Source organism: Scardinius erythrophthalmus (assembly GCF_964197995.2).
Source record: "Scardinius erythrophthalmus genome assembly, chromosome: 21".
Taxonomy (NCBI): domain Eukaryota; kingdom Metazoa; phylum Chordata; class Actinopteri; order Cypriniformes; family Leuciscidae; genus Scardinius; species Scardinius erythrophthalmus.
The window spans coordinates 35,613,002-35,626,898 of NC_138241.1; the positions used below are offsets into that span (position 1 = coordinate 35,613,002).

Here is a 13,897-nt window from a genome sequence, read left to right on the forward strand (position 1 = left end):
GTGGCATTGATTCAACAAGCTGCTGAAAGCATTCTTTAGAAATGTTGGCCCATATTGATAGGATAGCATCTTGCAGTTGATGGAGATTTGTGGGATGCACATCCAGGGCACGAAGCTCCCGTTCCACCACATCCCAAAGATGCTCTATTGGGTTGAGATCTGGTGACTGTGGGGGCCATTTTAGTACAGTGAACTCATTGTCATGTTCAAGAAACCAATTTGAAATGATTCGAGCTTTGTGACATGGTGCATTATCCTGCTGGAAGTAGCCATCAGAGGATGGGTACATGGTGGTCATAAAGGGATGGACATGGTCAGAAACAATGCTCAGGTAGGCCGTGGTATTTAAACGATGCCCAATTGGCACTAAGGGGCCTAAAGTGTGCCCAGAAAACATCCCCCACACCATTACACCACCACCACCAGCCTGCACAGTGGTAACAAGGCATGATGGATCCATGTTCTCATTCTGTTTACGCCAAATTCTGACACTACCATCTGAATGTCTGAACAGAAATCGAGACTCATCAGACCAGGCAACATTTTTCCAGTCTTCAACTGTCCAATTTTGGTGAGCTCGTGCAAATTGTAGCCTCTTTTTCCTATTTGTAGTGGAGATGAGTGGTACCCGGTGGGGTCTTCTGCTGTTGTAGCCCATCCGCCTCAAGGTTGTGTGTGTTGTGGCTTCACAAATGCTTTGCTGCATACCTCGGTTGTAACGAGTGGTTATTTCAGTCAAAGTTGCTCTTCTATCAGCTTGAATCAGTCGGCCCATTCTCCTCTGACCTCTAGCATCAACAAGGCATTTTCGCCCACAGGACTGCCGCATACTGGATGTTTTTCCCTTTTCACACCATTCTTTGTAAACCCTAGAAATGGTTGTGCGTGAAAATCCCAGTAACTGAGCAGATTGTGAAATACTCAGACCGGCCCGTCTGGCACCAACAACCATGCCACGCTCAAAATGGCTTAAATCACCTCTCTTTCCCATTCTGACATTCAGTTTGGAGTTCAGGAGATTGTCTTGACCAGGACCACACCCCTAAATGCATTGAAGCATGTGCCATGTGATTGGTTGATTAGATAATTGCATTAATGAGAAATTGAACAGGTGTTCCTAATAATCCTTTAGGTGAGTGTATGTGTGTGTGTATATATATAATTGTATATATATGTATATACTGTATGTGTGTGTATATGTATATGTGTATACAGTATATATATATATATACACACACACACACATAGACACGTGTATATATATTTTATACATAAATATAATAATATATTTACACATATATTATATAAACAAAAACTTTTATGTTAGATGTGATTAATCATGATTAATCAATTTGACTATACATATTACATGAGGTTTTGGGAAAATGCCATGTAATTAATGTTTCCAAAAGGCTTAATTTTCTTAAAATTCAAACTGCACACAATGCATGCTCTTATTCTTTTATTTTGATTTTGACGTGAAATATGACCTGAAAATATAACTTCAGTGACCTGAACAGATCTCTTTAAGCTTAAGCTTACCTTCAAGTCAGGAACCTCATAGAAATCTAAAAAAAGAAGTGCAGTAAATGCGCTTTCAATATTTGATCAAATAAATCTAGTGAAACTTTGCAGGTCTTGGAAAATAATCTCACCTGGACCGTTTCCACAAGCAGGAACAGCAGGTTTGACCCCTCTGTTTACCGGCGGCTCTGGAAATCGACATCATTACAGCTTATTTATTGATAATAATAATTCAGTGTGCTACAACATTAAAAACGCCTTGCATAAGCGTTCCTTTATCATCTTACTTGTTAGTGTTTTCCCAGTGGGGTCGATGTAATTATCATCCATTTCGTCCTCTGGCTCAATGTAATCTCCCTGAACAGAGAGAGTTGCAGTATCAGTAGTTTATTGTGCAGTAAATTAAAGTGTGTGTAAAGTTAACGGTGCGAGCCGTTATTATTATTACATCATCTTCCTCTGGCCGACTGCGGGCCAGTCGAGGGGGTTTGTGCCTCTGTTGCAGATGGAAAGGAGTGTTTGGTTTTTCCGGTCGACCACGACAGCTGTCTGGTGAACAGAAGAAACACACACCGGAAGTCTGGTTTTAGCAATATGTCATCAGTTGCTCAAACTTATTGCACACTTTTTTTGCATTTGAAAGCATTGCTTTCTTTAAAGGTTCTTCTTTTGCATTTAACAGAATTAAAAAAGCATGCAATAAGTGCTTTCTTCAAAGTTTCATACAGTGACTAAAGACCAGGGGCCGGTTTCATAAAGAATCTAATTTCTAATTTATCTAATTAAAGAATCTAATTAATTTAGCTTAAAAACTTCTACGTAGGAGTCTTAGCTTAAGAGCGATTCGTGACCGATCTGAGAGTAACACTGAGTAAGGAAAAGACAAAAGCTTTCATCTTAGTGAGGAGGCGGGGCTGACCCCGTAACTATGTATGACACAATCTTTTGAAGACTGTGATTGGTTGGTTGTCCATGAAGTAAAAAAAGAGCGATTTTAAGAATAGGGTCTACTCTAAGCCTTCACTTTGAAATTACTTGTATAATTTTTCCTATTTTACTGCTCTCTCTCTCTCTCTCTCTCTCTCTCTCTCTCACACACACACACACACACACATTAGATCTTAAAATCTTAATGTAGTGATTACTTTAATTTCTGGCGCTATGTCATTTCTGCGCTGTGTCGGAGGTGTTAGCGCGTCTCTAATAAGATCTGTCACAAACATGATCCCTGCACGATCTAATCTATAGCGTGTTATTAACTGTTATCCATTGTCTGCAAAACATTTCTTCTCTCTCTTCATCTTTCTGCCATTTTCTCCTCTGCTAAAGAAACTCTTTAGCTTCTTAAAAGTCCTCGTCCTTACTCCTAACAATTTTGACCTTAAGACCTCTTTTAAGGGTTAAGATGCTTTCTGAATTACTTTTTTCTTTACTAGTATTTTTATTTAATTTTAAGAGTAAACGCCCACATTTCTAAGAATTTTCTTAGAATTTTGTCACTAGGAGCTACTCTTTGCATTAAGATTTTTTATGAATACGGGCCCAGGAGCTTTCAAAAAAATAAAAAATAAAACAAAAATCACATTTCATTCAGCAAAACATATTTTGTGTTTCGCGTAAGACAGTCGTTTGGCGTTTGGTGGGGAAATGATGGGAGAGTTTAAATGTATTCTGTGAACTAGCCTTTTAAAGTCGACATGAAATGCTGTTTGCAACCCATTTTTCTTGTAAAATTAGATTCAGAGTGAAAAATGTAGGGCAGGACTGGATTACAGAAATAAGAGTTCTTGGCAGAGCTGCACGATTCTGGATAAACTGAGAATCACCATTTGTTTTGGTTTCAAATAGAGATCGTGATTCTGAATAGACAATTAAACAAAATTACATGTAGTCTTAAAGGAGAAGTTCACTTTCAAATAGAAATGTCCTGATAATTTACTCTCCCCCACGTCATCTGAGATGTCCATGTCTTTTCTTTCTTCAGTCGAAAAGAAATCAAGGTTTTTGAGGAAAACATTCCAGGATGTTTCTCCATATAGTGTCTTCAATGGGGTCCAGATGTGAGTTTCAGTGCAGCTTCAAAGTCTCAACACGATCCAGCCGAGGAATAAGAGTCTCATCTAGACAAACCAGCGGCCATTTTATAACAATAATAAACATTTATATACTTTTAAACCACAAATGCCCGTCTTGTACTATCTCTGGGATTGGACGTTGGAAAGGTCACGAATCCTGGAATGTTTTCCTCAAAAACCTTAATTTCTTTTCGACTGAATACAGAAAGACATGGACATCTCGGATGACGTGGGGGAGAGTAAATTATCAGGAAATGTTTATTTGAAAGTGAACTACTCCTTTAATTTACTAGAGATTCTGACACAATGTTAATTACTGCAGTTTAATTAATGTGATTGAATTATTTTTAAAAATGGGTTGAGTGAATGATTCAATGACTCATAAAGACTTCCCTTGTTTTATCATTGGATAAATCAACATTTTGGAACGAATCTCTTGAATGAATGATTCAATGACTAGCACATTTTTAACAGTCACTTGCCGCCACCTAATGGTGGAAAGATGTAATGATACAATCGTTATTTTAAAGGGTAACTCTCGCCAAAATGCAACCTAGGGTCTTTTTGTTAATCTACCGAGGGCAAACTTTCATTTAAAAGCATAATTAGGATGGAAACGCCACTTTTAAGTTTGACCGTATTTTCGTTTTCGGTCAAATAGCCTTGTGAATGGGAATGAATGGGGCACGACTGTGATAGCATCAAAAATCGCTATTTTTAAAACACTAAGAAGGCTCGACACAACATGAAACTGTGCTGGAAGTATCACCAGGGGCTCGACACATGAACTCCAGCATTGAGAACATTGTTTGTGTTCACAGAGTTTGCTAAAAAGAAAGATTTTGAACAACTCACTGTAGCTGTGTGTCCGCCGGCCTTTTGCCAGTCAAAAATAGTCAAAATAAAAGGCAGTTTTTGAACAGCTAAAATAACCAGAAGCGGATGAGATCGGAAGCCTCGACACGTTCAGGTTACAAATGTTCGGAATGAAAGATAAGGTGGATAAGATCCAGTGCGTCGTGATACTCACTCACCCACGTACTCTCCTCTGGGGTTCGTGATGGACGAGCCGATGGTAAAGCCCTTCCCGTGACCTTCTGACCTCGGCGGAGGCTCGTAGTTATCATCGTGATCGCCGCCCTGTGGCTCCTCATATGTATCACTGTCCTGAAATATTAATATGTGATCAGTGTCTCTCTAAATGTCCTGCTTTTACAACAGCAATATAGTGGATATTAATCGGTATAACTGCATTTTGAAAATTATAGTCATTACTAGTTTCAAATAAATGTAATTGAATTAGACGTACACAACAGATATATGTTAGTATCATAGAGATACTATTAGCTCTATATTATAGCATTTAATAATATTTTGAATTAGTTACATACATATATATATATATATATATATATATATATATATAAATATATTTGTTGCACTTTTTTTATTTGGTGTAAAAAGGGCATTTAAAAACACCACATTTTACTGTGTTCATGTATTTCATGAGTAGATACTAATTAGATATGTTTATTTTAAAACAGGTTTTTTTTTTAAATTAATATTGTGAAACTTAAATTACTGAAATTAATATTGAATTGAAACACTACACTGTAAAAATAAAGTTGGTGCCTTAAATTAAGAACAATCAACTTTGATGTCATTTCAACGTAAATTACACTAAACTGAGTGAAAAGATGAGTTGAATCTTGTATAACTTGTATAAAAAGTTTTAAATTGCTCAACTTATTTTGGTAAGCTAAAGCAATGTAAAAACATATGACGTCATAACTTATTGATCATATCATTTTTTTCTGGTCGTACAGTCATTAAATTATTACTAATGTTACATTTGTAGCATTTCTCCCGTAAGTGAGCTGTGAGTGTCTTTATCGGGCAGAGAAGTGATATTACTGAAGAAGAAGAACAATCACGCACTTACAAAATCTGAGTCAGAGTATCTCTCGGTATCCGGAGCTTCGCCTGGAAAGTGACACAACATGGTCATGATGTCAGAAACTGAATATATATATATAGAGTGTGTTTTAATGGTCCATGAATGCCTGTGTCATGCATGTCATTTTAAGCCACTGTATTACATTATGTTTTATATTATTTCATAGGCCTGAATCAGTCTGACTGCATTGGGTCACATCAGCTTAAGACTTTTTTAAGGGTCAGATCAAGTAGAAATAGGCGCACATTTTTCTGTTTCTGTTGAGAGAGACTTGCCTTGATAGTCCCTTGCTGGTACTTTCGGAGGACCTTTCTTCTTTATCCTGAAACAAAATTGAAAATAACCCAAAATACAGGAAGTTCTTGAGAGTTGATATCAGCACATTGTTGGATTAGTGATGCTGAGCGAGCGAGTGGATTGTAGTTTTCATTTGTCAGCAACCTTTAAACACCGCATCCTATAATTGCATGTAATCTACAACAGGCAAAAGCAAAGACACACAATGGCTGGATGCATTTGCAACGGAATAATGAGACGGTTGTTAAAGTTAAAAGCCAGATTATAGTAAGTCTTTCCAAAGACACCACAAAGATGACGTAACGGTGGCTGTCTGGGGCCATTTCTACACATGCAGGCAGAGAAGAACAAGCAGAACAAGCTATATTTTGCACTTGAAAAGAGCTTTTAAGCAAGATAATTTGCTTTTCTCAATAAGCCTAAATTTTAAGCAAACACACCTACAGACTAACAATGATGTTAAGACACGCATGCATGCTTTTACGAGTTAGGGTTCACAGCACAGAGACGCAGTGAAACATTGATCATACCGGTCCAGCGTATTTCTCCCGGTTTTGAGAATATTAGCGGTTTGTTCATTCTGAAACCTTAAAAATGAATGATGATGAATATTAATAACATTTCCTGAAGAATATGTGAGTGTGCAAAACTCACCTCCACTTATCTAGGCTGTATTCAAGAGGATTTTATTTCTGAAAACGGTCAACCCAGTGTCGTAGTAAAGTTCAGACACGAGGAATCATTCATGTCTGGCGTGTAAATGGTGCGGAACAAACATGCATTGAAGTGCAGTGAAGTTTCATACACTCAGGCTTTATGGAAAAACCCCTAAGCATGAACAATTGCTACTGTGATACTTGACTTGCAATACAATGCAATAATTGCATCAGGAATGCACCGAAACTGTTTTTTTTTTTTTATATGTTACTATAATGAATGTTTGGACCGCAGGTGTCTTTTCATCAAATAACAATTGCTTGCTATTGGTGCAATAATGCTGTTTTCCGTCGTGCACGCCACACCTAATGGCCCGTTTTGGGACTATTCCTCTGAATGAATAGAGGAAGTGAGAGCGAATGTGTTTGAGGACAATCACCAGATGTTTCCTTGTGTCTGTTTTCAGCCCGACTGCTCAGAACGTATATAACATACCGTTTTAGTCTGTTGAAGAGGCTGTCGTCATTCTTCTTTATATCTTGAACAATCTTTTGGAGTTGTCTGAGAAACAAAACACGATGAGGGTTAATAAAAGCACATACTAGTGGTTAAAAGTTGGAAAGGAGTCTCTTCTGCTCACCAGGGCTGCATTTACTTGATCAAAAATACAGTCAAATTGTGAAATATTATTATTGTGCAAAGCAGCTGTTTTCTATGTGAATATACAGTAAAGTGTAATTTATTCCTGTGATCAAAGCTGAATTTTCAGCATCATTACTCCAGTCTTCAGTGTCACATGATCCTTCAGTCAATCACTCTAATATGAGGATTTGATGATCAAGAAACATTTATGATTATTATCAGTGTTGAAAACAGGACTCATATTTTTGTGGAAACTGTAATACATTTTATTTTTCAAGATTCTTTGATGAATAGAAAGTTCAAAAGAACAGCATTTATTTGAAATAGAATATTTTGTAACATTATAGATGGATGTTCAGATGGATAGATATTCATATATAGATAGATAGATAGATAGATAGATAGATAGATAGATAGATAGATAGATAGATAGATAGATAGATAGATAGATAGATAGATAGATAGATAGATAGATAGATAGATAGATAGATAGATATTCAGATAGATAGATAGATATTCAGATAGATAGATAGATAGATAGATAGATATTCAGATAGATAGATAGATAGATAGATAGATAGATAGATAGATAGATAGATAGATAGATAGATAGATAGATAGATAGATATTCAGATAGATAGATAGATAGATAGATAGATAGATAGATATTCAGATAGATAGATAGATAGATAGATAGATAGATAGATAGATAGATAGATAGATAGATAGATAGATATTCAGATAGATAGATAGATAGATAGATAGATAGATATTCAGATAGATATTCAGATAGATAGATAGATAGATAGATAGATAGATAGATAGATAGATATTCAGATAGATAGATAGATAGATAGATAGATAGATAGATAGATAGATAGATAGATAGATAGATAGATAGATAGATAGATAGATAGATATTCAGTTTGAAAAACTGAAAGATGGATAGATATTCAGATAGATAGATAGATAGATAGATAGATAGATAGATAGATAGATAGATAGATAGATAGATAGATAGATAGATAGATAGATAGATAGATAGATAGATAGATAGATAGATAGATATTCAGTTTGAAAAACTGAAAGATGGATAGATATTCATATAGATAGATAGATCGATATTCAGGTAGATAGATGGATAGATATTCATATATAGATATTCATATAGATAGATAGATAGATAGATAGATTTACATATATGTATTTGGCAGACACTTTTATTCATAGCGACTGACACTGCATTTCAAGCTACACATTTCCATTCTTATCAGTTCTTGCTTTCCCTGGGAGTCGAACCCATGACCTTGGGAATGCCAGCGCGTCGAATTATGTGTTTTAACATCTTATCAGATCCAGAGATAACTGTTTCTGACAGACTCGATCTGAGCGGCTTCACGTCTGCGAGCGAGACGTATAATGAACATAATCACAGTCCTCAGAACAGTCCAACACTAACTCTCTAACTCCACCAAATCCATGAGACAGTCACATGATCATCCTCACTGAACTCGCTATCAGGATCACACTGAAGGTTTGCTGATTAAACGCTTTTACATTTACATTTATGGCCATTTGAAAAGTTTTTTACACATTTTGAGAGATACAGATAAAAAACATTTTTATCAAAAATAGTGCTCGGCAACGATTAATCTCATCTAAAATAAAAGTTTGTGTTTACATAATATATGTGTGTGTACTGTGTATAATTATTTTGTGTATAAAAATACACACATTCATGTATATATTTAAAAAATATTTGTATGTATATACATTATACATAATTTGAAAGATACACTGCTGGTTAAAAGTTGGAAAGGAGTCTCTTCTGCTCACCAACGCTGCATTTACTTGATCAAAAATACAGTAAAATTGTGAAATATTATTACAATGTAAATCAGCAGTTTTATGTGAATATACAGTAAAGTGTAATTTATTCCTGTAATAATATGAATAGAAAGTTTAAAAGAACAGCATTTATCTGAAATCTAAAGCTTTTGTAACATTAAACACTACCGTTCAAAAGTTTGGGGTCAGTAAGAATTTTAATTGTATTTTTGGGGGAAATAAATAAAATAAATCAATATTTTTATTCATCAAGGATGAGTTAAACTGATCAAAAGTTACAGTAAAGACATTTATAATGTTAGAAAATATTCTATTTTAAATAAATGCTGTTCTTTTGAACTTTCTATTCATCAAAGAATTTTGAAAAAAATGTGTACACAACTGTTTTCAACATTGATAATAATCATAAATGTTTCTTGAGCATCAAATCATCATATTAGAGTGATTTCTGAAGGATCATGTGACACTGAAGACTGGAGTAATGATGCTGAACATTCAGCTTTGATCACAGGAATAAATTACATTTTACAATATATTAAAATAGAAAACATAATTTCAAAAACATATTTCACAATATTACTGTTTTTTATTTATTTATTGTTTTATATCAAATAAATGCAGCCTTGGTGAACAGAAGAGACTTCTTTTAAAAACATTTTGAACGGTAGTGTATATATACATGCATGTGGTGTGTATTTAAATATACACAATAATTGTACACACACACACACACACACACACACACATATATTATGTACACAAACTTTGATTCTGGATGCGATTAATCGTGATTAATCGTTTGCTCTGATAAAAAACAAAACAATTACAAGCAATTTAGGTTTGACCAGCAAAACATTAGATCCTTGGAAGAAGAAGTTTTATCCTCTTAACATTAAATCTTTGTAAACCAGTGACTGGAAGAGTGCAGTAAACCTCCTAACGCATGAATATCCGAGATCTCTCACCTCAGTTTATCCGCAGCAGGAGCCGTGAGTCTGTTGAACTGCTCCATTGTGTGTGTGTGTGAGACTGTCGAGTGTGAGCTCGTACTCGTCGTGTGTGTGTGTGTGTGTGTGTGTGTGTGTGTGTGTGTGTGTTAAACAGCACATGCTGCAGATGTAGAGGAGGGCCATTTTCCACAGAAGTGGTTCGTAATGAGGATTTCGAAACTGCGGTTGAACGTCATGTTACCTCTATATTTAGAGTCAAACCTGATTCACTTGATGCTATTTCTTGAATCTCTGGATTCTCAGTTCTCCGTCTGTGTTTTTTCCAACCTTTTAATGTCTAATAATAATCATGAATGATTTTGTCCTAACATTATTGCACTAGTCCTCTGACGCATACAAATCTGCACTATGAGTGACGTTTAATGCAGTCGTATTAATAAATGTAACACATTTATTCCTAGCTAAGAAAGCGCTCGTATTTTTCTCCATGGATACGAAACAAACTCGCAAGGCTTTTCTTAAAAGGTTTTGAAAGGGTTAGTGAAAGTATGTGCTTTATTTTTAGTTGCAGTTGTATTGCAACAATAATAAAGTGACAATGTTCTTCTGTAATGTAGATATTGTGACGCCTACACATTTCTTTGCAAAACCTTTACTTAAAGCCATTATTCATAATGTATGATATAACAATGCATTCGATATTTTCATATATAAAACCAAAGTTAAAATGCATTATGGGTAGATTCCTTTTTGATTGTTTGTCATGTTTTAATGCATTATAGCCTACTTATAATGCTTATATATATAAAAATAAACAATGCATCATAAAGTGCATTAAAGGGCATAACTAATGCATTAATATACTTTTAGAATTCAAAGGCTTCAATTAAATTGTTAACCCATTTTTACTGCTGAAATTTGTGTATAATAGTAGTAAAAATATGTTGTTAGATGGACGGGCCACAATCCTGCTTTGTGTGTGTTATAGTAAAACTAGACCGTTTCCTCATTGCTGCAGACAATCATTGACCAATGAGGAACACATGAGAAATAATACTGGGAATGTAATACTATAAGTGCCTGGCTGTAGAGTTTAGAGTTTAGAGTGGAAATAGAAGAGAAACCAGTTCCTTACGGCCGCTGGAGGAGGCTGAACTTGTTGAGGTCGCCGTCCGACAGAGTCTGCAAAACAAACCACAGTGCAGAGAAGCTTTTCATGCAACTTCAAGAGAATTAGTAATATTCAGACACAGTCGAGTTTCTGAAACAAACACACAAACTCTCATGACTTTGCTTAAAAGAAACGTGTTCTAGAGAATAAAAATAAACATTGCATTTCATTTTTAAATAATAGTAGTTAAATTAGGACGTCTGATTTATTTCTGTGTGTATATATATATACAGTGTATATATATATATATATATATATATATAATTGAATAATGTTGAAAAATGAGACGTTTGTTACCAGCCTGTCCAACATGTACATTTGATTCGTGTTGTTACATTTTCATTTTTTTAAACTTTTTATTTATTTCATAAATTAATTCAGAAATTGACTCTGCAGTTTGTGTCACTCGAAAGTGTTTCTGTGAAACTATAAATGTTTAATGAAAATATTCATGGGTAAATATTGTAATAATGCTTTGTTTGATTAAGTTATATCAGTTATTGTTTGACTGTAATTTAATGCATTTCAGTTGCTGAACATCATTGCATTTTGTGCCACATAAAATCATAGCAAAAGTAAAATATTAAGTCTCTGACATGTGGCTTAAAATAAAAGATATTCTGCCATTTATTCACTTTTTGAATGAATATAGGTGTGGCTGAAGACAATTTGCACTCTTAAATATAATAATATAACTTTAAATGCACTACAAAGTGTGGATCATAGTCAGAGCTGGACAAAGTACACAACTTGAGTGAAAGTACAGATACTACTGGTCAAATATTACTCCGTTACAACTGAGTAACTTCATTACTCTGAAGTTGTAAATACCTATTTTTACTTGAAGTACTCGTTTTTAAAAGTACACAGTTCCAGTGGGATTGAATGTGAGATTGAATAAGTCACTCAATAACGTCCACAATGGTTTCGGACACCCAAATGGCCGTTCCCTCAAATATTACCCCTATTTAAAGTTTTTTGGCTTTTAGTATGAATATGTTAGCATTACTGTTATCTATAAGCTAGTGTGCGCCAAAACAATGACAAAATTCACATTTAGAAGACCAAACCCAACATTGAAAATGAAAATCAGGTTGATGTCAGAATCCAACGTCAGATCCTGACGTCAACCCGACTTTCATTTCCAACCAAAATCATCCACTGACTGACGTTACTACTTTCTACTCAAGGACCGTAGAAATGTAGTGGAGTAAAACGTATGATATTTGTCTTTCAAATGTGGTGAAGTTAAAGTAAAAAGTTTCCAGAAAAAATAATACTCAAGTAAAGTACAGATACTCAAAGAGTGTACTTAAGTACAGTACTCAAGTAAATGTTCTGATCATAGTAATAAAACAGCATGTTACTTTCCAGAACGGGATTACTAAAGTATCAAAAGTTGAGCTGAAAAGGTGAAATTATTTTTTTTTTAATGTAAGATCTTATAATGAACTTCTCTGTGTTTATTAGGGACACAGAATTCATGCTCAACGCTTTAAACATTAGTATGCTACGCTTATACTTCAGGAACCGCTGAATAATTCAGTGAGTAAGTTGTTTTGTTCCTAATTTAGCATCTTCGTGTTTTCGAACACCCTAGTTATGTTTTGAATGAAATACTGTAGCTTACTGAATTATGCAACAATAGATATTTCCGCAGTAGTTTGCTGAGGTTTTTTCCCCAATCAGAAAGCTTGATCTGTCTTTTCCCAGATTCCAACACTAGGTGGCGCTCTCGCCCAGCAGCGAAACTGAGGCTGCTGTTCACTCAAAGTGTGTACTTGTGTGTGTGTGTGTGTGTGTTGGGGAAAGTGCATACATTTGAGTGTTTTGAGTATTGGCATATATTAACGAGTCATAAAATCGATGGACAGAGCTTGATGACTGTTAATAAATGATGAGGAGAGCATTCGAAGGAAGAAAATGTCCTCTGAGACTCACAGAGAGATGATTTATGCTCTAATTCTTCCTGAATAATGTAAATACTCTATTTTACATATTTATTTTTTATGTTAAAATTCTTAGGCCTCATTTCATTTTGCACTTTTTAGTAGTTACTTTTATGAGCTTCCCTTTCCTTTAACTTCACTTTATTTTGGTCCTGGAGATGCTGGAGCATCTCGGGCTGAATGCTTATTTTATTATATTTTATTATTTTTATTTTATTTGGCTCAAGGAGATGCTTATTATTTTAATTTATTTTATTTTATTACTTTTTTATTTGGGTTGTGGAGATGCTGTAGCACATCAGATTTAAGGTGTATTTTATTTATTTAATTTTTTTATTTATTATTTACTTTATTTGGGTTGTGGAGATGCTGGAACATCTTGGGCTGAATGCTTATTTTATTTATTTTTATTTTATTTGGGTCACAAAGATGCTTATTATTTTGTTTTATTTTATTACTTTTTTATTTGGGTTGTGGAGATCTCAGTTTTAAGGTGTATTTTATTTCTTTAATTTCTTTAATTTATTATTTATTTATTTACTTTACTTTATTAAATTCTTTGGCCTCGTTTCATTTTGCACTTTTTAGTAGTTACTTTTATGAGCTTCCCTTTCCTTTAACTTCACTTTATTTTGGTCCTGGAGATGCTGGAGCATCTCGGGCTGAATGCTTATTTTATTTATTTTATTTTATTATTTTTATTTTATTTGGGTCACGGAGATGCTTATTATTTTATTTGATTTGATTTTATTGCTTTTTTATTTGGGTTGTGGAGATGCTGGAGCACCTCAGATTTAAGGTGTGTTTTATTTATTTAATTTGTTTAT

At 34.5% G+C, this 13,897-nt stretch overlaps 1 protein-coding gene across 5 annotated transcripts in view; it reads right to left on the reverse strand.

Moving 5' to 3' along the window:
* Positions 1–13,897, reverse strand: part of blnk (B cell linker) — a 36,904-nt gene that overhangs the window by 10,634 nt on the left and 12,373 nt on the right. For 2 of the 5 annotated variants that reach the window (XM_081350788.1, XM_081350789.1), the window contains exons 3-12: positions 11,086–11,132; positions 7,006–7,071; positions 6,384–6,440; positions 5,832–5,878; positions 5,542–5,582; positions 4,634–4,766; positions 1,973–2,073; positions 1,812–1,881; positions 1,656–1,712; positions 1,543–1,568 (exon numbers count right to left, since the gene is read on the reverse strand). In XM_081350788.1, coding sequence (XP_081206914.1) covers positions 1,543–1,568; positions 1,656–1,712; positions 1,812–1,881; positions 1,973–2,073; positions 4,634–4,766; positions 5,542–5,582; positions 5,832–5,878; positions 6,384–6,440; positions 7,006–7,071; positions 11,086–11,132 — 645 coding nt within the window. Of the gene's footprint in view, positions 1–1,542; positions 1,569–1,655; positions 1,713–1,811; positions 1,882–1,972; positions 2,074–4,633; positions 4,767–5,541; positions 5,583–5,831; positions 5,879–6,383; positions 6,441–7,005; positions 7,072–9,965; positions 10,134–11,085; positions 11,133–13,897 lie in introns of those variants that run through there. The other 3 variants (XM_081350791.1, XM_081350790.1, XM_081350792.1) reach the window with 3 other exon arrangements.